Source organism: Acomys minous (genome assembly GCF_964271855.1).
Source record: "Acomys minous genome assembly, chromosome: 3".
NCBI lineage: Eukaryota > Metazoa > Chordata > Mammalia > Rodentia > Muridae > Acomys > Acomys minous.
The window spans coordinates 9965813-9993183 of NC_140485.1; the positions used below are offsets into that span (position 1 = coordinate 9965813).

The 27371-nt window shown below is 42.2% G+C and overlaps 1 protein-coding gene across 2 annotated transcripts in view; it reads right to left on the reverse strand.

Moving 5' to 3' along the window:
- Positions 1 to 27371, reverse strand: part of SPTLC3 (serine palmitoyltransferase long chain base subunit 3) — a 104427-nt gene that overhangs the window by 24325 nt on the left and 52731 nt on the right. For both annotated transcript variants that reach the window (XM_084774558.1, XM_084774557.1), the window contains 3 exons: positions 25687 to 25792; positions 17920 to 18139; positions 11862 to 11988 (listed from right to left, as the gene is read on the reverse strand). In XM_084774558.1, coding sequence (XP_084630684.1) covers positions 11862 to 11988; positions 17920 to 18139; positions 25687 to 25792 — 453 coding nt within the window. The remainder of the gene's footprint in view (positions 1 to 11861; positions 11989 to 17919; positions 18140 to 25686; positions 25793 to 27371) is intronic.

The window sequence follows — 27371 nt, forward strand, 5'->3', positions numbered from 1 at the left end:
CTCTTTGAAGAAAAAAGATGTGATTAAGGGGAAGATAGAAAATACTATGCAGAGGGAAACACATGCCATTTGATGTGTGTATGTATCACCATAATATTGTCTCATGAATATTAGTAATTAAATGGGTTAATTTGCATTTAAACGGAGTATCTTAGCAATTCTCTAATAGTAGAATTTTATACATCAAAGAAGGGATGGACTTGCCAGGGCCTTTATGAATTAGTGATTTTAAATAAAAGGACACACCAAAGGTTTCTGTAATTTTTAAAAATTGAGGGTAACAGAAAAATAATACAAATTTCCTCTTACATGCAGAATCAATTCTTCTCTCTCTCTTTCTCTCTCTCTGCGTATATATATACATGTGTGTGTATACATGTGTGAATATATAAACAGATGCATATATGCATGTATGTAAGTATGTATATATGTATATATATGTAAGTGTGTGCTCATGTGGAAGTGTAAATAAGGCATTATTTTGAGGGAAGATGGACAGCAGCAGGAAGGAGACAGAGAAGGTAATGGGAATGAATATAAACAAAATGCATGGTCTTTCCCCACATGACACCAGCACCAGGATCCAGGGCCAGATGACTATGAACCCAATTTCTAGGGTTCGAAATTGACTCCACCACCATGGGTTTGTATTTCCTCACTCTGCAGTTTGTGTTCTTCACCTGTTAAAGTGGGAATGATGACCATGATAATGCATATTTTTCAAGTATGAGGAGTGGAGTCACTTAGTGGAGTGACAGGTACAGAAGAAATTCAATGTGGTAAAATTAAACAAAATTATATGTTTTATACAATGGGCTTCAGTTTGTATTTCATTTGAAAAAAAAATCCATAGTTCAAAACAGTAAAAAGCAATTAGTTTGAGCTAAAACGAGGCTGCTTGACTTGGATTTGCTCCCAAAGGCTGCCCTCATGGCCAATGTCACTACAGTCTATCAGGCTGTCCCTTAGTCCTTCTAGATCTTTTTGGTGCCAGGGATTGAAGCAGATCATTGCTGGGAATGTAATACTTGCATTCTATCTATCTATCTATCTATCTATCTATCTATCTATTTATCTATCTATCCATCCATATCACAAATTTGTTTTATATATAAAGTTTGTTATATATAACAAATATATTTGATATATGAATATATGTATACACACACACACACACACATATATATGTCAAACAAAACATCTGAAAGCGCTAGAGATATGAAAAAGCAATGACACCTTGATCCCTTAGACTAGGGCCTTCTGGAAGAAAGAAATTTGAGGAAAGAGGCCTGGTTGGGAAGGAGACCCCTTTACTGTCTCTGAGGATCAAGGCCCTGGCTGCCTCCTCAGGAACGAGTGACTTCCACATGCTGAGAATGACTCTGGCAGCCAGCCAACAAGAAAACGGGTACCTCAGTTGTAGGGCCCCAAAGGGTTGAACTCTGTCACATACATGCTAACTCAGGAGAGGAGGCTGAGGTGATGAGGATAGATGGTGGCACCTTACTTCAGTTTCCTGGGAGCCTCTGCTCAGATTCTCCACAAGGTAACCGGGCATTGTTTTAAGCAGCCACTTAAGGCAATTTGTTATGCAGAAACAGAAAGCTAATACATTCCTTGTAGCTCAAACTCACACATGCTGGGCTTCCTTAGGCATGAATGCACCTGCTTAATACTCCCCAGCTGTGCCTGGTGAGGTGGCTGGTTTTCTCTACAAAATTCTTCCAACTAGAGTGAGGGTGAGTTAAGTTTCACTGCACACTTGAAAATGAGCTCACAAGGTGAGAAACAAAGGCCGGTGTGGAAGACCAGCTCCTTTTCACTCTAGAAGACGAGTCTAAAATAGAATTGTCTTCTTTCCTTCTCTAGTTGTACAGTGCGGGAGTTCACGTGTGTCGCACCGCAATCCCCCTGCCTCCAGAGTCTTTTTTCAGCGAGAGCCTAAGAGGAGGAAGCAGCTTCAGCTGGGTTGCTGATGGCTGAGGGGCCACAGGATCTTATCCTCTGCATCATCTAAAAACCAAACAGTTTCCCTTTTGCTTTTCCTAGGAAAGCGTCGTAAGGCCTCACGAGTACAGAGTACACACTGCGTTCTCTAGGCTGAAGTCGAGTTCTATTGTTAGCTAACCCGGAAGAGGCACAAGGTCCTGGAAAAGTTTGCCAGGCGTTTCTGTGTAATCAGGCAAACATCCCCTTGAGTGTGTTGGCTAATTTTGTGTTCACTGGACAAACTCAAGTTGCCCTGTGTGTGTATAGGAGCATCAATAAGGCAGGGAGGTAAACGCCTGCCACCTTGATTGCTGACCCCGACCTTAGGTCTGCTCGCACAGAAAGACCAGGTAGGCCGCGCTACCCACCAAGCACAGGTGATTAATCACGGACTGAGGCAGGCCCTCAGTTGAAAGCCAGTGGAGCGTAGCGCCTGCCATCTGGTTTGTATTAGCTGTTGCTGAAATGCCAGTGGCCTGAAACCATTTAGAAAACGCAGCTCTCCGTGCCCTCTGTTTCCTTCTCGGCTTCTTTCTGTGTCTCCAGCTGGTAACCAAGTGGCAAATATATTTAGGAAGCAGCAGCTAATTCCTCCCTCAACAATGCCAAGGACTTTCAATGCCAGGACCCTCAGACGGTGCACTTTGGATGGAATTCTGTCAATGCCTCTTAAATTCATCAAGGGATCTCCGAGGGACAGAACAAACATGTTGCTGAGTTTGACTGGAAGAAAAAAAAACTGGTAGGAGGCCAGCTTTCTATTCACTGAGTTCTTTGAGACTCGTGAGAAGACCTGTTTAAACTGTGTGTTTAGAGCTGGGTGGTTTATAGCCATGGGCCACAGTTCCTTTTTGCTTCTCTTTCTAACAGAAGGGACAGAGTGGAGAATAAATTTCTAGAATAACACATGTAAGATAACCTTGGTGATACCAACAGAATAAGAGTGCCTTGCAGCTAGTAAACAGCTGGCATTGGAGGAAAGCAACATCTGACGGAAGGAGTTTGTACTGTATCTCATGACAAAAACTGGCAGTGGGGAAGAAACCAAATTCTTTTTGACAGCTAATGGCTGTCACTCAACGTAGTCCCCTTTCTCTGTCTCCGTGCCCTAAATCTTCCCACTTAGACACTGTTTTTTTTTTGAGCTTACCAAACTCAAGTGTAAAAATATGTGTGTCCTGTTCCTGAGATCAGAGCAAAGGTTAGAGGTCACAGCTGCAAGGGGCTGGTGCCACTTTCTCCACGTCCACCTTGGGTTAGGAGCAGGGTCAGTGCCGCACTTGCCAGCCTCACGGTAAACTTTCACAAAGGATCAGAATGAGTGAACTAATCCAGACAAAAGGATTCTGAAACGAAACACGGTTTTTTTTTTCAGGGCAAATACATTCTAAGTATCACTCACTCTTTCCTTCGCTTTTCTTTGCTTCCTCTGTAAAAGGTACATTAAAAAAAAATATATATATATATATATATATATATAGAGAGAGAGAGAGAGAGAGAGGTTCAAAAATAATGAGGTTTTACTTGAAGGACTTTGGCATTTTATTTCACACTTCTCTCAGTAATTGAATGAAGGCCCAGACATTTAAGCTTTAGAAATTTTACAAAAAATCTCACAATGAACTATTTGGCAGGAGCTTGCCCTCTTAACTGTAACAATAGTAACAAATGCCTCTCAGTGCTTTTCAAAGGTGAAGGGCTCAGAATGGCGCTGATCAGGGTGTTTTCATACACGCCTAGTCTTGGTATGGAATATCCAGCTCCCTATGTCTGGGCTTAGAACTCAGATTTGAAAAAAATGTCTGTTCTCATTTGCCATGACTACCCCTAGAAGAAAAAAACAAACAAACAAACAAACAAAAAACAAAAAAAAAAACTTATGGTACCTCTTAGCATCTAGATAGAGAAAGTAAATTACAGCAGCATTGCTGTTGTTTATTTGTCTTCAAATGATGAACTGGAGAATGAGAAGTGTATGTATCAGTGCCCACCCCTGTACTCATTAGTTCTAAGCCTCAAGGGAGCGTTTCAAATGCGCTTCACTGGGAATAATCATAGGGCTAGAGTTAGGAACCTAAATTATTACACATGGAATATCTCTAAGGACCCGAGGGAAATCATACAAAGAACCTTCAAATAAGTGGGTCGGCAGCTCTAGAGACTGCACAGTGTCAAAGAGGCTAGTTAAGTACCTGATGGGATGTACAGTTGTTCTTTCATTGTGATGTAAATCTGTAACAATTACAAATATATTAGAATCCTACATTTAGTTGTCACATTAGATTGAGTACCTCATCTTTTCTTAAAACGGTGCCCATATCACGTCTGTGCCATCAAAAATGTGACAGTCACTTCAGGAAGATGAGTAGTGAAAGGATTATGACAATTATAGGGCAAACTCAAGCAAATCCTCCCACACAAGGCAGCCAAATCCTTTCTTTCAAGTGGTGACCTTGAAACATATGAGCATAAGTTACTGACTGCCATCAGTGATAAACATCAGAATTGCCATTGAGGATCTCCTTTCTAACAAAAATAACTGGTCCTACTGAAGACACACCGATGAAATAATTTATGTCATAACAGTAATAATTAGTCAACGGTTGCTATTATTATCATTGATTTTAAAAAGATTATTAGTTTTATGGGTATATGCATGTGCCTGGATATATGCATAAGCATCATTTGTGTGCAAGTGCCTATGGAGGCCAGAAGAGGGCGTTGGATTTCCTGGAACTGAAATTACAGGTGCTGTGAGCCACGTGAGTGAGCACTGGGAACCTAAGCCAGGACTTCTGCAAGAGCAGCAATTTCTCTTAATCATTGAGCCCTCTCTTCGGCCCTATTTTGACTTGGTGAGATAAGGTCTCACTTAGTTGCCCAGGCTGGCATCAAACTTACTATTATAGCCCAGGCTATCCTCACGGTGAAGATGTCCTAATTCAGTCTCCTGAAGGCTGGAATTACACCCATGCATCATCATACATGCATAGTGAAGACTTGTTTCTCTGTATATGTGCACATGTTCATGTGTAGGCCTTGGGTGTTACTCCTCTGGTGCCATTCACCTTTCTTTTTTGTCCAGATAGGGTCTCTCACTGGCCTTGGGCCCAAGCAAGCCTGGGGATCCACCTATCTCTGCTTCCCCAGCATGGAATCATAAGGCTACACTACCACAGCTGCTGTCTTTTAAAATGGGGCTCTGGGGATTAAACTGATGTCACCTCTTTGCCAACTGCACCCCAGCCCTACACAGACAAGAGTTAAAGTGGTTCTTATGGATACCATCCTTTGTATCCCAAAGAACACAAAGTACCAAAGAACTGCTGTCTCTGTCAGACACTGATGATCAAAAGGAAGGATGTTACTAGTGTTGTAACCATTAGCTCTTATGACTTTATAGATCCCAGGGGTTTTAAACAAAAGCACAGGTTTACCGGAGGAGGCCCTGTTATGAAGAACACACAGTTCTGTGGGCAAAACACCTTGCTATTTCTCTGTTACCAAGTGGTCACCCATGCCAGGATGGTAGACAAGGACTTTTGTAACTGCGTGACCAGGATTGATGCTTGGATTTAAATGGTGGTTTAAGAAAGTGACTCAAAATGTATTTCATCCTGTTTCTGCTTCTCCCACAGTTTCCAGTCCTCACACCTCCTCTCTGCAAGGTTGCCTAGCTCTGTCTATGTTTGCTAGAAAGCTGTCTCCTGTTCCTTTTCCATCTGCAAAAGACCAGTACCTGGTTCCCTTCTTTTATATGGTAATGTGATTTTCAAACGAGGATACTTCCCAAGCCCCTGAGGGATGGTTAGACAGCTTGTTGACCCAGCCCCTAGAGTTACTGACTCCAAATAAAAATGTCCACTAGAGTTTGAACAAGCCCTGGGTGATGTTGACTCACTTGTCGAGGGACCACCCTTTGAGAACCACCATACTGCACTATGTAGTCATCTTCCCGCTCCTGTCTTCATGAAATATGAAATGATGATGGAAGACAGATGGGCACCAACTTCCCACACTGAAGGCATTATACTAAACATATAAATGCTATAAGCTGAAGTAGACATGAACATAGACAAAAATTCCAAGGGCAAAGGCTCACCTTGGTGAGCAAACTCAGTCACTTTTTTTTTATCTGTGAGAACTCATTCGTGTCTGATGGGAAGGGGAGAAAGACTGTGATGAGGTCACTGTACAGTGGTGATTCTAAAAGTGTGTCACTCCCTCGTACCCCAATAGTATCAGCACCAATAGTAGGGGGCTTTTTAGAAGTACAACAGACAGAATTGTTTTGGCATCAGCAAGCTGTTTTAGTCACTCTTCCTGGTGAGGCTGATGTGGAATCACATTGTTATATAGAGGGCAGGAATCACAAGAGGACACTTGTACTAGGGAATTGTACAGGAAACAGAGGCAGAGATTCTGACAAATGAAGACAGAAGAAGAAGCCTTGAAAAAAGGGGGATGTGGAAAAAAAAAAGCAAGGAAAGTCAGAGCAGAAGGATGGAGAGGATGTCAAGAGGTCAAGGCCAACTGGGCAGGAGGAAGGTCAGGAGAGCTGCAGGAGAGCAAGATCCCCCAGAAAGACGAGGTGGAGCAAGGCAAGACTGACAGGGCTGAGGACCTAGGAGCTAGCATGCTGGGTAGGGCACTCCTCAGAGGTTTGCTGCCGAGGAAAACAGGAGTGGGAAAAGAAGAAGAGGGCAGCGAAGTTTGTTTTGGAAGGATACCAGTAAGACCATGCTGAGGGAAAGGGATCAGCGCTTTTCAAAGAGAGGAATGGAGCACAGAGATGCAAGGAAGATCAGAGGCATTTATTTCCTGAGACAAAAGGGTAAGGGGGGAACCTTGCTGTCATTCAACAAATCTTTGTTGAGAAACCAAGAACCGTGCTGGCGGGGGGGGGGGGTGCTGTTATCAGCAAGATGAAAGGAAGAGTCACTTCTCTTGGAGCTTGTACTCCAGAGAGATAGAAGAAAAATACTCCCGAATGCCGTGAAGATTAAAGTGAAGGGGATGGGAGAGATGAAGGCAGAGAGAGGTACATAGGATGGGACAGCTCCTTCAGAAGACCAATTCTGAGCAGAGATGGGTGACAAACAGCGGAGGCAAAGAAAAGCTGTTCTAGAGGTACCACAGAAGTGCAAGGCCTTTCTGTGGAAGTTAGCTTGAGTGCTTCTGAAACCCACGGCTGTACTGATTAAGGAGGGGAGCCTGAGAAATGTGAGGGAGAAGATGGGAAAACCTCTGGGCCAGTAGACCTCATATCAAGTGAGTGCCAAGCTAATGGAGTTAGAGAATGGCCTGGCATGTGTTGTATTTTCTCCTTTTTTTACCTAGGTAATTTTTTCTGTCATATAGCTGTTATTTTAAAATGCCACTAAGAACATCTAATAGATGCATTACAGGCTGGGAAGGGTTGAGGAAGAAGAGATGGAGAGAGGATGAATAGTGGATACGCAGTCATAGATAAAATAAATTTTAGTGTTCTAAAGAACAGTGGAATTACAACCCACATTGCCTCATTATTTATGAGTAACCAGAAAACAGGAGTTCAAAGGCTCTAAATGCAAATGATGTTGAAGAGATAGAAATGCTACTTACCCCACCTTTCTCAGTATAACCTATCCATGTGTTGAAATGTTACTCTGTATCCCATACATATATGACTAGTGTATTGCTATTCAGAGCTTTTAAAATGTACAAAGAAATGGAAATACCAACAACCCCGATTTGACCATCACTCCCACAGAGTATGCCTGTGTTAAATCATTACCCTGAGAACTTGTGCTGTCAAAATAAATGCTAAGGTGGATTATTTGTACCGAAGACATATATAAAATGTCATATATAAAAGACATACATATGTATAAAAGCCAAGACGGAAGTGGGCAGACTATTCAGCAGGTATATCAGCTGTCCTATGAGGTGGCGTCCTAAGAAGTTGTCAGATTATAAGAATATTTTTAAGCAAGTGTTGCAGGATTTGTGGAAGAGTAGTCATCAAGTTTTAGAACAAGAGAGGATTCCAAGGCAGGCAAATACTACTGAAAATATATGGAGAAGCAAGGGAAGAATGCAGGAAAGTTAAATATCATAGTACCGCTGTTAAGTCCATATTGTGTATTGGTGCCAGGCAATATCCACTATCTATATCGTATCACTTAGCCCCTCCCCCACCTCGCCTTTCATTGCAGGAAGTGAGATAAGAGTTGGAGCACAGCAGAAACTGGACCACCTGGGATCTGGCTGCAGAGGATGTCTCTTAATCATCTATACAATCCAACCTCCACTTTCTTTCTCAGAGAAGTAGAAGACTGTCCACAGTTGGGGCAGAGGGTTCTAGGGACGAATATTCAAGATTGGGAATTGGAAACTGGAAAAAAAAATGTGCACTTAAAGATTTAAATAAGACAAGACAAGAGATGACATTGTTTTCTGTAGGGAAGCTGTTAGCGCAGCTTGGGGCTCTATCCCTTGTGGCTACTTGCTTGACACATCTAGACTAAGCCAGTGACAGAACTGTCATCTTTCTAGACCTTTCCAAGTGTTCCCTCCCCTTCACTGAAAGATCCCTTCAGGTGTCGCACTGGTGTGGACTGGATTCTGCCTTTCAGTCCTCTGAGATAAACATAGCCACAGTTTTATTTAGCATAAACACTGAGCTGAAATCCAGAAGGCTGGTGAGATGGAGGTTGAGTCATGACGTATTTATTAAGCCAAGCACTGAGTTTGACACTCAGAGGAACACAAAATTAATTCAAGACACATTTCTTGCCCTTAAGGGGCTTACAACATTGGTTTAGTTGGGAGACCACCCAACAACCATTAGGATGGAGAAATCAAATCTCCACATTGGGCTTAGTGTACTGCACAGAGTGACAGGCTAGGAGATTAAACGGGCCTTGGTGCATATGGAATGCACACCCGGCCTGCAGACCCTCAGCCTGTGTGCATTAACTCCACCAGCAGCCTGGTTGCAGAGTGAAGGTGGCTGTTTGTGCATAAACATTGTCGTTTCACTGGGACTGCTATTTCATCTTTGAACCTTGGCATCAAAGGAACACTGACCCTACTGCTGTAGCTTGCCTCTCTTTGAAGCGTATGGCTTTGCATTGCAGATTAAAGTGAAGGCATTCATCAAGGGACTGATCTGGCCAACCACTCCTCAGACTTGTCCGTAACAAAGCCTTGAAAGGCTCCAGTCACAGTTGCAGTAGGCTGAAGAAGGCTTGAAGCCAGGCTCCTCTTTGCTAGATCCTGTGTGGCAGATCTAGCTTGCTGTATCTTGGAGCTTTGGGCAACTTTATACTGAATCCATCTTTGTAGAGAAGGGCAACTTCACGCAGTATTCACCCCTATCTTATGCATTTGAGCAGGCAGTGTTAGAAATGAGGTCAACGCAATCATTCCCAGAATACCTTTGAATCCTTCCAAAGCTGTGAAACTTGGTTGGTGATTCTTTCAAAGAGAACCACTTTTCCTTGTTCATTTTTTTTGAACAAACAAACAAACAAACAAACAATAACAACAACAACAACAAAAAAAACCAACAACCAAACCCCCAAAACCCCCTGTCTTATGTTTCCTTCAATGTCTATTTTGATACACAGCATCCTGCTTTCTTTTAACTCTTAAGATGGCAAGGCACATGAAGTAAAGTGTTCTTTATTGTGATGTTAAGAATATAAGGACCTGCTAATGTGGAAGGAGGGATCACTCAGGATGTCCCATGCCTAGACAAAGAACGACAGACTAGTAATTACTGTTGGGAGCACAAAATTAGCCTCTCACAGGGATGAGCCTCCTTATTGATTGTCAAAGAGCACATTAAAAAACAAGCATGCAAAACAGTATTACCACTAGAATGAAAGAAATAAGCCTCTGTGAAGGTGACAAGATTTTCAGGGTTTGTTATGGTAGCCAAACGTTACTCATCCTGACTAATCCAAGACCTGGTAGGACAGTAAGTCCAACTTCATTTCTTTCCTAAGATGTTCTCCACAGAATCAGTGAGTTTTCAGATACTCTGTGAACACCTCAGGAATGAACAATAGCAAACAACAGCAAGCAATTATATAGAACTCACGATTGTTTCCAGACATTCCTGAGTATTGACGTGGGTTACCTTGTCTAACCGTTATAAAAATCTTAATGCATAGGTGTTATTACTCTCATTTCACAGCTGGGAGAACTGAGTCAAAGAAAAGCTAATTCACCTGCCCAGGGTTAGATGAGCCATTTACTCCCTTGCGGAACGGCACAGGGTGATTAGTAACACCACAGGAATCAAATCCCAGTGGCTACCAGTTTGCATCACCCAGACTCCCTAGGCCTTTCAATACATTCCAGTTGAAAAACACAAAAATAAAGAAAAAAAGTCCTAGAAAGATCTCAACAACTCACTGGCCACTTTATTTTATATGGGGGAAAAAAAAAGAGCCATCTTGCGGGTCATTTTCCAGCTTTAGTGCAAATTCCATTTTATATTTTTAAAAAATATTCTGGCCAGCGAGAAGGCTCAGTGGAAGGTCCACGGTGGCTGTCAGTGTGGAGGTGACTGTAGGTCACCTTATCTGATTTATATAAGGGATATAGGTTGTTCCTGATTAGAAATGCTTAGGGCCAGAAGGGCTTTGGATTTTGTTTGTTTGTTTGTTTTAGACTATTTGCACATATATCCTAAGATATCTTGAGAATAGGCCCCAAGTTGAACCACATAATTTATTGATATTTCATATACCAATGGCTTGTAGAAACTTTTTTCTTTTGGCATAGGATATCATTTTGTAGCCCAGGTTGGCCTCAAACCCACAATTTTCCTGCCACCTGCCTGCTGAGGTTACAGGTATGGTGCTGTTGTGCCTTAGTGCACCAGCATTTTGATTGTCCTAGCAGAGGAGGGCAAGTGTGGTAAGTTCCACTTGGAGACACCTGTCAGTGCTTAAAATGTCTCAGCTTGACTTTTTTTTTTTTTGCAAAACATATGTGTAAGCATTCTTGTTTAATACTATTAATGATAGATACTCCCGTACAGCCTAGAAAGTGGGTCTAGAAGGTTGCAGGAAACAGTGCAGGGCTTGGTGCCAGATGGATGGTGGGATAAAACACAAGGGTTTGGAGCCCTGGAGCCAGTTGTGTGCACTTTGTTGTTTCTCCCTCGTCCTCACTAGCTGTATCCCTGGCCACAAGAACTGCTGTATTTAGCATAATATTTATGCTAGAATTTTTAGAGACTAGATCTGAGAGAAATCGGACAATAATTCTATGAGGCTTCAATGAAACAATTCTTCAAAGAGCAGATTAACTTCATCTGGGTTAAGTGAAGTAGTACATTTTAGCTAAAGCAACACAGTGACAAATGAGTGACTGAGCTGCTCTTGAGAGTTTCTATGTGGTCATGTGACCAGCGGTGGCTCTCCCTTGCCCAACCTCTGGCAATAAAACATACAACATGTGAAACTGATGATATTCATCTCAGAGAAGCACAGGGGACAGTAATCAAGCACAGGCAAGACACATACACACATATATACAAATACACATACACACACAAGCACACAAACATAACCATACACACAGACACATTGTTTATTTCATTTTTAACCACAGATGATAAAAAAATAATCCAAGTGATGATCATATTAACATGTTGCTAAAGATTGTATTTGTCTTACCAAAGGGTTTGTGGTGTGTGTGTGTGTGTGTGTGTGTGTGTGTGTGTGTGTTTGTGTGTATGTGTGTGTGATGATAGTAGTCCCAACATGCTCATCATTTGACTTAAGTGAAAAAAATTGAGCAAGGTGAGACAAAAGCATATACCTGAGTAGGTGGGAGATTGCCAGGCAGAAGCATCTCCATAGACTCCTTACCTTTACCATTCTCATTTTCTCTCATAAGGATCTTCAATGACCTGATGGTTTGCGCTGCTAGGATGGGACTCATGGACGTAGCATAAGCACCACTATGTGACTGAGTCCGTACATAATCCACGATTTCCTAAAATAAAGGCAGAAACAAACAAAAAAATGGAAGCAAATAATTTTCAGGATTTGTCCTCTGTAGAGTATAACAAAATGTTTCCTGCAGCCTTCTAAAGGCAACAGTGGTTTGTCTGGTTCTCACTGGGTGACAGTCAGCTGCTTAGTTTGCTTCCCCCTTTCTCTTCGTCTTTCCCACGAAAACCTGGAGACCATACAAAAATATGAAGGAGCTACACATTTAGAGTTGGTCTATAAGTCAAAAGCCAAGCATGTGAAAGAAAAGTGGTATTTGTAATATCTAGAGCAAATGCTCAGGAATGGCCGATGATACAAGGTCCAGTTCTTTCGTGCCTTGAGAATATTAGCAATTGTGCCATGAAAACTAACAGTACCTACAAAAGAATGCATGCATTTCACTACAAGATGTGGTGGAAAGAAAGGGTCCTTCTAGTAGTCGGGGGATGCTCCAATGAGGAGACAGGAAACTGAAACATGGAAACTGAGGAAGAAAAAGAAAAAAGAAAAGAAAACTTGGAAGGAGAGAAGATGTGCAAAGGCACAGAGTCAAGATAGCAGGAAATGACTACCCTTCTTCTATACTGGTCCCCACCAGCCGTGCACTCACACTTTTCTGATCTTTCCTTCAAGCAGTCAATGAACCTGGCCTGGCCTTGTGCCATGCTTTCAGAACAGTAATGCTGTGATGGCTCCTAGCTTCCCTTGAAAGGCTTGTTTGTTCAGCACTTCAAATGGCTTATTTCCTTTCTTTCTTTTCTTCTAGATTCTTTCTTGCCCTTTCATTTCATTCTCCTCTAAAAAAGACTTCAAATTATTCATTTTAATTATTTTTCTCTTTAATAATAAGTATTTACCTCTTACCTTCTCTCTCTATTTTTTATTCTCTCTTTTTTCTCTCTCTCTCCTCTATTTTTCCTTCCAGAAAATATATTAAAGACCTGTGTTGGACTATGTCCTAGATTCATGTGTGAGTTTCAGGGACAAGAGGGTTGAGGTCATATTCTAGTCTGACATCTTTGACTGTTATATTTGTTTGTTTGTTTTTTTTTATTTCTGAATCATATAAAAGCATTGGGAATGATTTCCCTATTTTTGAAGACCATGGAAGGCCTTGACAATTCAGCTATGTTGTATTTAAGGAAGCTTGCTCTGGAGGACCTGGAGCCCCTCAAAGAAAGATTTTTGGTGAATTCCCAAGAATTATAGATATAATGTTCTTCAAAGTTTGTGTTCTGCCCTATAGTAAATGACAGTAGAGATTTTCATCCTTTGTTGAGATTAAATACTTTCCCATGGGCTGCTAGGGAGCCAAGGAGGGGACAGTCAATGAGTCATATGCCTTGGACAATGGAGACTTCTAGGTTCCTATATTTATGGAGGAGTGTTTCAAGGGTTATCTGGCCATAATGGATGGGTGGAGGTAAGAAGTAAACATATGGGCTTCCTAGATGAGGATTACGGGTAGAATGCATGAACAAAGAGTAGAGGAGTCAATTTAGAATAGAGAGAGAAGCTAGTGGTTTAAGGTCAAGGTAATCATGAGTTGTTCCCTTGAGAGGTTGTATGTCCCTGAGTTGAAGCATAGGTTCTGGAACTCAGTTGCTCAGTCCAAATCCTCACTTTGTTACTGTCTCCTACGTGACCATGTACAAATAACAGTGACACCTATCTGAGAGCCATTATGATAATTAATATGTGTATATATTAATTCAATATATATATTCAATGTCAACATGCATGTACACACGCACACACACACACACGCACGCGCGCGCACGCAGACACACATTGCTTAGAGAAAAGGTACACTTGGTAACTAATGAAGTTGATGACTTTTGTTGGGGTTGTCAATTGAAAGATCTATAGAACATTGTGGAGTGAAGGCAGGGACTAAAGCATAAAACTTCTTGGGATTTCATTATTTTATTTTCCTCATTTGCAAAGGGAATGGTCCAAGGTTAAGTGACCTGTATATGGGTAGCTGCAATGCACCGAACCAATAACACTTAGCTTGTTTCTTCTCCCATCCCAAGAGTGATACTGGCAGTAGTCATGGAGCCAAACCTAATCTAACCACTACCAACCACAACAGTAACACAGACATAAAAGGAGAACATAAACTTGATGAGTCAGAGGAGAAATTGGAACCAGAAGCTGACACCAAAGCCAACATTCAGAAGATGCTTTCGAGCCCGTATTAAGAACTTTGTATGTGCTAATTCACTTAGAATAAGTTGGAGGTAAGTAATGCTCTTTAATCCCAACTGTATAGCTAGGATAATTGAGCCATAGACATCCTGACAATGCTCCACAAGAGATGGAAAGTGAAGGATTTGGACCCAATGATTCTGGTTTGGGCGTCTCCACCTTTAACACTGTGGTTGTCTTGTCTTCAAGAGCAATGAAGGGTGGGTCTCAGCATGAGAAGTGAGTCTTGGAGGGCACAGAGGCAAATGCTCCTTTTGCTTACCCTGTGGTGCTTTCCCTGATGTACATACATTGCTGTTTTGGGATTTAAAGGATTTTCTGTATACCATTTTTATTTGTTTAAAGGGAGTGTGTTCTGAAGAAGAAAGCAACGAAGGGTGTGCTGTTCTTAAAATCCACCATAGTTGGGACTTGACAGAGACCTGGAATATAATGACAGTCTAACGGAAAGGCTGAGGGAGGATGGCCAGTCCCCTGATGCATTAAGGACAAGCAAACTGCATTCTTAGAAACAAGTGTAGCAGCATCTCAGCTGGGAAGTATTCATCACAAAGATCAGACAAGGAAACAAAGCAAAGCCTCCTTTCATCAAAATTTCCCCAACTCCAATTTTCCTTTCATAAATTGAGGAATTTCATACAGTCAGTCATAAGCATCCTTAGTTTGAATAATAGTGCACCAGAGAAAAATCGCTCACTTGAACATGAAGACCTTCTATCCTACAGTATAATTACTTTGGACTGAGTCCATTTTGCGCCAGTCTGGGTAAAGGCTATTTTGCTTGAGGAAACCGGGTTCTATAGTAACTTCCAGAAAGTGTTAAGGAAAGCCCTCTGATTCCTTCCATTTATCTCCTTACTGGATACCACAAGCCATGAGTTAAGAGTGCTTTGAAACTGACTAGGGCCCAGAGGGGCCTGCTGAGATTGAGGCACCAACTAAGGACCTTGTATGGACTGGACCTAAGCCCCTTACAAAGGTGTAGCTCATGGGCAGCTCAGGTTTCTTGTGGGTTCTCTATTGATGGGAGCTAGGAGGGGTGGGGGTAGGGCCTCTCTCTGGCGTGGACTCTCTTGCCAGCTTTTCAATTACCTCCACCTGGCGGGACTGCCTTGCCAGGACACTAGGGAAGAGGGTGCGCTCAGTCCTGACGCTACTTGATGAGCTTGGGTAGGTGGGTAGGGAGGCTCCCCTTTTCTGAGGAGTAGGGGAGGGGGATGGGGAGAGGGAGGGAGGATGGGACTGGGAAGCAAGGAGGGATGAGGTTACCACCAGGATGTAAAGTGGAGAGAGAGAGAGAGAGAGAGAGAGAGAGAGAGAGAGAGGGAGGGAGGGAGGGAGGGAGGGAGGGAGGGAGGGAGGGAGAGAGAGAGAGAGAGAGGAGAGGAGAGACAGAGAGACAGAGAGACGGGAGGGGGGGCTCTGATCCTTTGCAACGGGCGGTCGGCACTGTGTCTTTCTTTAGGAATGAGTTAGAGGTCCTTTCAGGGACAGGTTTCCAAGCCCTTTCCCTCCCCCCCCTCCCCCCCCCCCCCCCCCCCCCCGCCCAAGTCCAAAACCTTGATTATTTTCTTTACCCTTAGGCCTGGAGTTCAAGGGCATGGATGGGTTTTGGGGAGGGACTTAGACTGGAGGCTTTTAGAATAAGTATCTTGGTACTCATTCCATGACCCCTACCTACTTCAAAGGGCGGCTAAGTGCAGGCAGGGGGTGAGAACACCAGACCAGAACTGCTTCTGTAAGGGACCTCTTCCTTTGCTTGCTTTTCAGGCTGTTGGAGATAGCTATCACCTACCAAACCCCGCTCCTGTTTCCCACTTCCTTCCTCTAGAATTACAAGCCTGCAGCCTATCAGTCCCCAAGCACAACCTGTGCTTCACTTCTGTGCCAAGCATCCCATGGAAGCCATTCGGAGACAGCAGGCAGGCAAGAGGATTCAGGATCCATCTCAGAGGTGAAGAGGTGAGTAGTGTTGAGCATATCCCCCCAGCTTTCCTCACAGACCCTTACAGTCCTAACATGAGGAGTGAAGTGTTTATCTGAGTTTCCACCTGGAACATCACATCACAGGAGGATAGCCTCCTTAGTGATCGTTCACTGTCTGTCAACAGAGCTCCCAACTCAAACAACAAAAGAGAAAAGCCTCATAGGATTTTGAGAAACTGCTTCAGCTTGTAATTAATCCCTGATCAGCCAGGATGAATTTGTAGAACACTTAAAAAAAAAATGGGATGGGGCTGAGACCCCAATAAATCCTCTACTCTTGGTGAGACTTTAGCATCAAGCTATTTTTTTCTCCCTTCACTTGTTTGCAAGTAGTTTTCACTTGCATGATTCATCTTGTTGCTAACTTGTAAGACTCTGCTCCGCAAGGGTTCCTAGAACATTCTAGTTGCAGTTATTAGGAATATTGTCTCTGTATATAAAGATTATCAAAAGATTTCAGAGCCAGATGTTTAAAAAAATCTTTTTCTAAGGTTTTGAACCCATTTTATTGTTCTCAAGATTTGTGGCTGTAATTCTCTTGTTCAGCTTCCATGTGTTGAATTCTGTCTGTGTCTTCAAGGTCCTGCGTGTTGGTGTTTTACAGTGGTACATCTCAGAATGGCTCCGAGTCTCTGTCGCTCTCTAATTCATGATGCCATCTGGTGGTTAATTTAGATACTGCAGCATAACACGGCTTAGGAGGAGGAAGAGCGTTAAGGCGGGGGCATCCTGACTAATGTAATAACGATAATTTCCACAGTTGCTCAATCTCTAGCCCAAAGGATTAGAAGTCACGTAGACAAGAGCAGTTCTCTTTTGAAACCCTGCACCTGCCTTCAGATCAGAGAACACGTGACTGGATCCGAGGGAACTTTCCTGCTGCTTGCCAGTTAGTCCTGGGCCTTTGTTTAAAGTTGATATCAAATGAAGGCACTCCAAGGAGAAAAATGTGACATCCAACAAATTTGACAACATTTCAGGGGTCTGCTTGCTTCGGTTTATTCAGGTGCCTTTGTTTCAGGAAACAGAGTTCCGCTTGGCTAGAAGCTTTGTGCCGCTGAACTGCTGCTAAAGTAATCAAAGCCCACAGCCTCACAAAGCAAGGTAACCGGGATCAGACAGATCCTAAATTTGAGACCCTCTGATCCTGCTGATGTGACAGCTAGGAAGGAAATATTTAACCTCTCACTAGACTTTGCTGAAGTCTTTGAGGGCCCGGTGTGCTCTGTGTTTTTAGCATGACCTAGCTCATCCCCATAGGAAAGCAGAGCGAGGAGGACGTACAGTGCTTTGAGTGTGGAAGCAAGTGGCAGTTCCAGCAGGGAAAAGACTCCTTAGAAGAGAATTTTAGACACCTGTATGTCTCATGGTAAGTGGATAAGATGCAATCTACTGTTTTAAACCACTGACTTTTAGCGATAGGATTGCTTTGGGCTAATATACTCCAACAGGTCTAACTGGTTGAGCAGTAAGCTGGAGAAAAGCTCCTGCTGGTCAGTGAGTAACAAACTGAAAGTTTACATAACATGTTAATAGCACCTCCATGCACTAATTTGGGACCTACAATGCCCTACTAGTTGGAGCTATACTACAGTCTTTTTGGGATAAACACAGGCTTGTAGAGATAACTTGCATGATTTGGAAAAGGTATATACAAAGGGACAGGGCATAGGATCCCTTGTCCTTTAGAGCTGAGGTGTACAGGAGCTACGCTAACATGGAGTTACTTTCTTACCTTTTTCCCACCTATATAGCCTCCTGCGGACGCAAAGCTTTTGGTGAATGTTCCCATGTATACATCGATATCATCAGGGTCCAGTCCGTAGAAGTCTCTGACACCTTGGCCGTTGGAGCCGACAGCGCCCATACTGTGAGCTTCATCGACGTAGAGGTATGCCTTGTATTTCTTCTTTAGAGCCACTATTTGGGGCAGGATCAAGATGGAACCTTCCATGCTAGCGCAGAAGGAAAAATGTTTGGTAAATAGAGGATATCCTTCTGGTAAACTCTGCTAGTCTGCTTCCAGCGCTTCCTAGAAGGTTTGCCCTGCCAGGGCCAGGCCGCTGACAAGGATCTGTCACTCTCCACTTCTAACGCATATTTCATTCAGGACCGACAGCATGTCAGCCTCATACTGCTTCTCTGCAAGTCCATGCTTCCTGAATAAAATACTCTGTATTTGATGGATTGAGTGGATTGGGTTGTTAACCTTAACCCTCAACTCAAAAGCTAACTTAGCATATTGCTGGTCCAATTTGCTTGTAGAGCTGATTATTGCACTAGACCAGTGCTTTTTGGGATAGGTTTAATAACAGCGATCCACTATGAGCCACTTTGATCTATCTGCTGTTGTTTGTTTGACCAGGTCTGCCAGATCTAAATGTAGCCTTTGAACTGCTGAAGATTAGATTGGAGAATTAAAAACATACAGAACTTCAGACGTCATAGTATTAATTATGGCACAATAGAATATCATCGAGTAACCCTGTGTGGCACAAGTCAGGTTTCTGTGAGGCTCCTGGTGGCAACCTCTCTTCATTTTTCTTCAGAGTGATGGAGCAGAATTTGACCTAGTCTTAAAATCACTAGATAGGCTTAAGCTGTAGGTTTCTGAGTTCTTCCCACAGAGGATTAAGGCACAGGTTTCTGGGTTCCTCCCACAGTGGTGCCGGGGGGGGGGGCTAGGGGTGGGAGAGGGAGGTATCTGAAACTTCCTGGATGAGCTCACACCAGTGTCTGGGAACAACTTTTAAGCTACTAACCTCCTATCCTTTTGCTTCAGACCTATTTTATTATTTATCTTAGTTTTCCAAGTTTTAGATTTTAGTTTTTAAAAGAAACTTTTGAACTGACAGAACTTCTTGTAATAATAGCTGTTTAGAATAAACTGAGCAAAAGGGACAGGGGGTTCTGTCATCCCTAGTCTTACCGAGTTTCTCCTGACACTAACATCACTCACGAGGGTGGGGCAGTTCTTACAATTTGGTGAGCTAATATTTATACAATAACTAAACCCACAGTATAAGTTTTCCCTTTGTGTTGTACGTTCCATGTGTTTTCCAAAAGGACATGAGTGGCTTCACAGGTCAGTATGTCCTGCTTGTCCAGGGTCATGTTACTCTCTGTTATCCTAATTTTAGTGTGTACTGATCAACAGAGTGTCTAAGTGTTTTGTTTTCCATGGCATTACAAATTGGAAAATGTTTCAAGTACTAAGAGAAGGGTTAATATAAAGCCAACCAGAAAGTAAAATTAAATTTTGCATTTACATGGCACCTCTGGATCTCAATGGGTTTTAAAGAACATTGGCTCTCCTCGGCCCTCAGAACACTGTAAGCTGTCTGCACTGCTCAGTTTGCACTGTATAGACAGACTGGTTCTACGAAACCACAATGCAGTTTATCAAACAATTCAAGCAAACCTTCAGCTTAGCTAAAGACCAATCATTTGAAGAATGTTGAATGTCTCCCCTGCTCCTTGTTATGTATACAACACATTAAAACATAGGCTTACATGTTAGGTTGACTAAGTCAAAGTTGTTTCTACTGAAGAGGAGGCAGGATGGTTACCTTGGGTTTAGACCGTGGCCACAGCACTTTCTAAATGGGGACTTGGGCAGCCTCTGTGAGGTCTTCCATTATCCCAGGCTTCAGTCTTATGTGATGTGAGCATGATGCTGGAGGCTTCCTCACAGAAACTTTATAGTGAGTATCACTCATCCTGCTTGTCAACTGCCAGACCATCCCAGGCACGCAGTGATCTTGGAAGGAGAGGATTTCCCTGAGGCCTGGCCTGAGAATATGGGAGCCTTTAACACTGTTTCATGTTGAGTCTTCTAAAATGAGGCATGTGGGTGTCCTTGCAGGGGTCAAACATGACAAACGACTTCAACTTACCCTCACAATCCTTAGACTTTCTTCTTGTCTTTAAAATGCTCTAAGTTGGTAACACAAATATGCTATAAACCTGACATGACACAAACAGCCATTCTTTTTTTTCCCCCCCTGGAGTTGAATTTGGCAGAAGGAAAAGTTAACACTGAACAGTGTTTATAGACAGTCTCCACAGCTAATTAGCCTGCTTTCCATGGGCTGCTCTAGCTGATGGAAGGAAACTTCCCACCTGGTTTGTATTTCTTCCTCCAAGATTAATGGCTTGACAATACTGCCATCTTCAGCGTACACGTCAGACACATACAGGGTCCTAAAGAGAACTCAGCTTCTATATATTCATCCACACTAAGTTTTCTCTTTTTTTCAGTATTATTGAATGTGCATTAAACCTTTCACTATAGTGGGATAATAAGTCTGGGTACAAGTAGAACATGGGTATTTGTGTTATCACCACTAGTTCCTGTCAAAACAATCAAGACCAAAAGCAATGAAGAAAAACACATAGTACATTGTTATTTTTCCTGGATGGAAGGTTTTGCTTTTCTTTTGACTTTAATACAAGAAAAAGAAATAAAATACAGCTATAAATGAAGATAATGTCATCAGTTAATTTGAGGCTCTGTCTAGGGATCTGACTTATTCTTTACCCCACAAGTCAGTGAATTGCTTCTTTATATTTCTGAATCTTCCTCTCATCACTCTCCCCAAAAATTAAACCACAGCTCAGACAACTTGTATGATGGAAAACTCTCCATGTCAGGCCCAAGATTTAAAGCCAAGAGAAAGAAGAAAGGAAGGAAGGGAGATAGACATAGTGGTTAAGAAGAAAGTGGAGAGCGAGAGGGTAATGCAGAAGAGAGGAAAGGGAAAGGGAGAGAAAAAAAACCAAACTGAGATAGAAAATAACAGGCAGAAAGAATGAGGAAAGGTGTTATGATAAAGTCATCTTATTTGTCTTTACATATTAGAACCATAGAGAATTGGTGAAAGTTTATCAATGATGTTATTCTTAAATTTTCACTTTGCAGAAGAAGGGCTCTTAGTCTATTCTTAGACTCAAGACAGTCTGGTAATTCATCATATGCTTGTATGTGTGATTTTGGAAGTGCTAGGTGATTCTTTTCACTTTGAAAGTTTGGGTTCCAACTATGCCGGTTTGTGTCCCAAGTTGTCTAGGACACCTTTACCAGCATCAGATTTTAGAATAATTTTGAGATTTATTATTATTATTTTTACCCATTATGAATTGAAAGGAATCTATTCTCCTTAGAGACTACAAAAATAATATAGTCAAGACCAAATGTTAGGGTTAAAATGACTTTTAGGGCTGAAAAAACAAGTTGGGGAGGTTAGAGGACTTTTAGCTGGGTATGAGACAGCCACTTTGACCAGAGAAGAGAAAGAACACGGCTCAGAGAAAAACATCCAGGCCAGTCTTGGTAGGCTCTGGCCAGTCAGCTCCAATAACAGGAAGTTCCTGCTTTCTCCTAATAATTTCAACTGTGTGGCTCAACTTAGGCTTCTAAGCATACTCTTGCATCTAATTGCAATAGACTAGATTATGGGTAAGATGGCTTCTAAGAAAGTCTTCACTATTCTTGAGAGGAGATCATCCCTGACTGCCTTTTGAGTGCTACACCAAGCCTTATGAGTGCAGATACAAGAGGCAGCCTTCTCTTGTTACCTTCTACTTGAGCTCTGCCTTGAGCCAAGAGGGTGCACCTTCCCTTTGCTTTCTCACTGACTGAAATAAACCTTGATTATTTGCTTGCACAATCTGAGTCCTGGTGTGAAGGAACCTCCTTTGGGAAGATCCAAGCCAGCTTCCTATGTTAGATTGGAGGGCTAGTCTCCAACCCAAGGCAATACGTGTTTAAAACAGTATTAGGAAATCAGATCAGAACACTAAAATGACATTTGACTCTTAGACCCCAAATAGAGGATTCATGGAACTTTAGACTTGAAGCCTAGGTAGGATTTCTATAAGTCTGAGTGACCTTGCACTTGCAGCGTTTCCGAATTGGATATCGACAGGTGGCCTGCTCTGTTGACGTTGAGCCTTTGTTCCACCAGGGCCATCTGGTTTATAATCCCAACTCTGTTTCATTTTATTAGTCCGCCCCAGGGCAATTTACATAGGCCTCAGAACCTGTTTCTTCATCTTTATGATGAGCTCAGCAGGCTTGTGCAATATTGTACACACAAAATGTTTAGCAAGGAGTAGTCTCGTGTGCAATATGAATCCTGCCTCTACAGCCCACCTTCCTCCTTCTGAAAAGGGAGAAAAATTTGGTATACAGGCAGTTTATTGTCTTTCCAACCTGAAACCTCTTCAACTGAAAACAAATGAGACTGTAAAGATAGCTACTCTTCATTGTGGGCTTTCTATGGGCTCTGCCTCTGTCAGAGACTGGGTTATATAATTTTTCTTAATAATTGCATATAAGTTCTATGCTAGGCACATAGATATGGGCACCAATTCCAGGATTTGAATCCAGGTCTTAGGTATGATCCTGATCCTGATCCCTCTATTTTCTTAACACCCATAGATATGACAATGAAAATATTATTGATTGTTATTAATTCTGTGATGTGTTCTAGATTCTTAGTCTAGACACCTATACTTTTCTATTCTGAAGTCTACTTGAGATTTTCTGACTTGGTTGTATACAAAAAAATGTTGTGGGTTAGCAATGTGTGGTGCGATATTTTGCCCGTGAGGCAGACAAATAAAAGACAAAATGCCACCACTACCACCACCACCAACAGCAAAAACAGTTTCAGGAGCTAAAATTTAAAAGAGGCCTTGGGTAGCTACCAACCAGGTATGTGTCCATAAGCCATGTCTCAAAATGCAAGTGCACGTGAGAACTACTAATCTCATATTCCTAACCCTGACTCTGGAAAATTTTATGGAAAAAAAATTCATTTTCTAGTGATAGTTCTAAATTAGTATACTTTCCAACTGAAATTTTGCTTTAGAATTCATGTTAGGCTAGCCCTAGTTTATAAAGGAAGAACACATGATAAGATAAGATAAGATACGTTAAAATAAGATAAGATAAGGTAAGATAAAATAAGGCGAGATGCCACTTTCTGTGGCATAAAGTTCAAGGACATGATGAAATCTTTGCTCTCTGTACCTCCTAGATCTACTGATCTGCAACAGACCAATACAAAGATAGATGCCTGCAAGCTTCCCATTGCTGAACACGCAGTCGCATCTTTCCATCAAGTGTAATTCACCTTTCCCGGGCCTGTCCTGTGTTTGACCAATAGGGCACAGCATCAGTTCCGGGCCACTCTCTTAAAACAATGGCAACTTCAGGGATTTCTGTTAAGGAAGCCAGGGGCTAGGTTGTAAGGAAGCTCTGAATATAGATGACTGAATAAAAGATTCATGTGAATGAGAAAAAGGACACCATAGTCATCTACCAAAAGGCAGTGCTAAATGTGTGAATGAGGTGGTTTTGGATAGTCCATGCCTGCTTGAATTCTTGACTTACTGCAGCCTTTTGAATGAGTTCAGCGATTACTTAGTGAATACAGCAGACCTGACTCAAGGACCCGGGGTGAGGCAGGCACCAAAATGATCCCCTTAAATCTTTATTGTTTGGAGTGGTTTCTTCTGCAGCAATAGTTAAATGAGGGATCATCATTGCTAAATTGTAGATTAGTGCCTCATTGGCTTGGGGCTAGACCTGCACACCTTCTTCCTCTGATAGGATAGGACAAAGCCTAGTCTAGCTCCTACTAAGTCTTGCTGCTAGAGTGGTTTCTGGTGGGAATATTTGTTAGGAAAACACTGATGACCTTCTAATTTCATCCATAACCTAAACACTTAAAAACATAACTTTCCTTCAGTGCAGATAAGTTCTGTTTGTTTGAAGTTGTGTTCTCTTGATTCTGGTTAAAGGAGATGGCCAGGCTACCCTTCCTCAGCCAATTCAATCTAATCTGGATCCAAACCTGAAGGCCAGGTGTTTAGATAAGGGCTGCTTGAATGCTCCCAAGGCTGGCAGCTGCTACAAACCACACAGGGAGAGTGATAGCACAGGCTTAGCATGAGACTACTCCCTATAAGTATCAAGTATATGGTCAGTGAGGACCTTGAATCCTAGAACAAGGCTTTCTCAGCCATGCCACTGTGGCTGCTTTGAGCTACAGAATTCTCATGAACACCTTATGTGATGCAGGACGTTCAGGAGCATTCCCAGCCTCTCACCACTAGATGTCAATAGCATTCTGCTTCATATGTGACCACTGAAACCTGCCAAATGCTCCCTGGTTGAGGATGTGGGCAAAAATCGTCCCATCTTTATAAAGATCATTTTATAAAGAGACTTTGAAAGCATGTCACACTCCAACGCTGACCTCAGGAGATACTTATGTGGGTGTGGAAAGTGACTTACTATGAACTGTCATCTTTGCAACCCCAGAGTAGTACTCAGAAAGTACAGAATTCTAATCATTTAAAGTTAGAAAAAACAACTCCAGCTTTTAATATTACCGTCGACTTGGGAGAATGAGTTCTCCCACAACCTAAGAGGGATGGGCATGTGTTTCTTTTGTTACTCATCACAGACAGTATAGATGTTATCTTCATAATCCTATTTGCTTTTTAGTTGAAGAGGTTTCAAGCTGGAGAACAATACACTGTTTATGTAGCAACGTTGTTTGCTCTTCAGACGGAAAGGGGTGAGCTTCAGAGGGAGTACCCACAATGACATTGCTGCTCTAACGTCTCCCTTGCATCCATAGTCTCTGTTGGGGGTTATTCATCCCTCACTTCCTCCCCTTATAATTCACTTCACTATAAGCAGCTCACAGAGGCTACCGCTCCCGGGTCCTCTGCTGTAAGGATCATTTGGGAATTGATTTACGAAGGGCTCTCTGAGATAATGTTTCCTCGGCTTACAGAATAGGGTGTAAACAGACGAAGTGCTTGGATGCAATTCCCATTTGAGCCACGGTAATCGATTTAGACAGAGAATGAAGCAAATTCAATCACAGCCATCAATATGAAAGTGCTACTCTGAACGACTCAGTGGGTATTTTGCTGCTCAGCTTGAGGAGTGCAGAGAAACAACCCTGAGAATATTACCACATGCTAAAATCAACGAATCCCTGTCCCTGCTCTGGAGGAAGGATTGCCCCTGAGGTTAGTCCCCAGTATTCTAATGCCAGTAAGTAACCTAATTGGTTAATGACTGAAGTAGGTGCTTGGGTTCACTGTCCACACGTGGGGTTGGGGCTGCCAACTGAAACATCTATGACAGACATGTCTTGGGATATCCTGATGTTGAATAGCCTAGTCTCAAAAGTCTTTGAAACACTGGGCACTGGAAAGAAACCATACAGATCAGCAACGAAGACATTTCCAAGAACTGCTTCGACAGCATGTCAGCCCCCCAAGTGTTCCACCAAACACAGAGGTGTAGAAAAACCAGAGGACCCCAGACCTGGCCACTATTATTGATAGCTCTATCTGATGTTCCTCCATGGCATCGATAAGCAACTCCTTTCTTTAACCAGACAGGTCATCTTTTCTCCATTGGGCAGCTTGTTGTGAGCTTCGTAGTGGCAAATGCCTTCATTTATTTACCTACCTGTAGATGCCCTCTACCAAGATGAGAATCTTTTTCCAAGCTCTGCCTGTGCATGGCTGGCCACGGATGATAGCTTCTCTCAGGAGCTTTTCTAGGCTCTGTGCATCTTTAAATATTGTGGAAAAGAGAAACTGGGTTACAAGAGGGCTTTTGTTTGCTTTCCTACTTTTATTTCTTGAGAGGGTGTCAGAGTTACTTGCTCATCCTTTTTTTTTTTTTAATTTATTTTTATTTTTTTTTAATTTTAGGCACATACTCAGACCCAGACTTTGAGAAGGTAAAGTTGGAATCAGAGAACACCTATAAGATATTTCTATTAAAACTTAACTCTGGTAGGATGAATAGCTATGGCTTTACAAGCAGACTGAATTAATTTAAAGCTCTAGCAAGCTTCTCTTTGCCTACCTGAGAGAACGTGGAAGTCTGTACTATAAAGTACCTAGTGAAGCTGAAGATCTGTTGCTAGGCAAACAAACAAACAAACAAAAACAGAAATAAAACAAACAAACAAACAAAAACAAAAAACCTCTGAGAGATGCAATTGACAGCCACTCACCAGTTGTTCAGACCTGAGTATGTTAGGGTTTGCTCCATATACCTGCATGGTACTAGAGATCTCATTATCCATGCGGCCTTGAATTTTGAGTTGTCTGGTGTTTAAGCACTGTTCAGGTTGTGAGATATTTGACAGTCCTGTGTGAAATATTTGAGAGCTCTAGACATATTAGTAGTAGTTAACAATTACTGAGCCCCATTTTTGTGCCTGATAACCCCCTATTCTTTTTTGTAAGTCATTTAATTCTCAGGAGATGCCCATGGAAAAGGTACGACATGGTTTTCCACTTAGTAGGCCAGGCAACTGAGGTGCAGAGGATTTGGTAAGGCAGTGGTTCATTCTCAACCTTTCCAATATGTGATCCATTAACACAGTTCCTCAGGTTGTGATCATCCTCATCAATAACATTATTTTTGTTGGTATTTCATAACTGTAGTTTTGCTACTGTTATGAATGATGATGCAAATATCAGATATGCAACTCTTGTGAAAAAGTACGTCACACATTTGTAACCACAACATTTTAATGCCTTCTTTTGGTAAGAGTCCTTGCACCACTTTCTCAAACTCCACCCTCCCTCCCTCTGTCACCTTATTTCCTTCCTCTAGACCTCTGACAGAAGGGGAAACTAGGAGGACGATGGGTAGGCTTGAAGCCATTTGGAAGGATTTAGGAATCAATTCAGCTATCAGGTGTTTTTATGGGTTATTTAAGACAGAGTGAGCGAAAGATTGTAGTGGCTAATGGGCATGTTTATTTAGATTTACATATTTGTACTATATATTTTTGCTCAAGAAAATCCACTGGCCCTTGATTGGGCCCAGGGGAAGATGAGGGACAGATAGGAAGTTATTTGAGTTCAGCCAGAACGCTGAATGACAAATAAGTGCTGGTTGATCTATGCTACTGAGCATTTAAACATTTTGTTATAATAATAAACCTTTCCTAAACTAGTCTCTGAGCAGTCCCTTGAGACAACTTCTCTGTGGCTGCCAACACACAACCTCCTATTCGCCTATATAGTTTTTGCCTCTTGTCTGTCTGAAGGGCATCCACTCATCACCCACGCCTCCTTTACACTGGTCAATGACACATACCTGAGCAAGCGTCTTTCTACCTCCTTCTCATG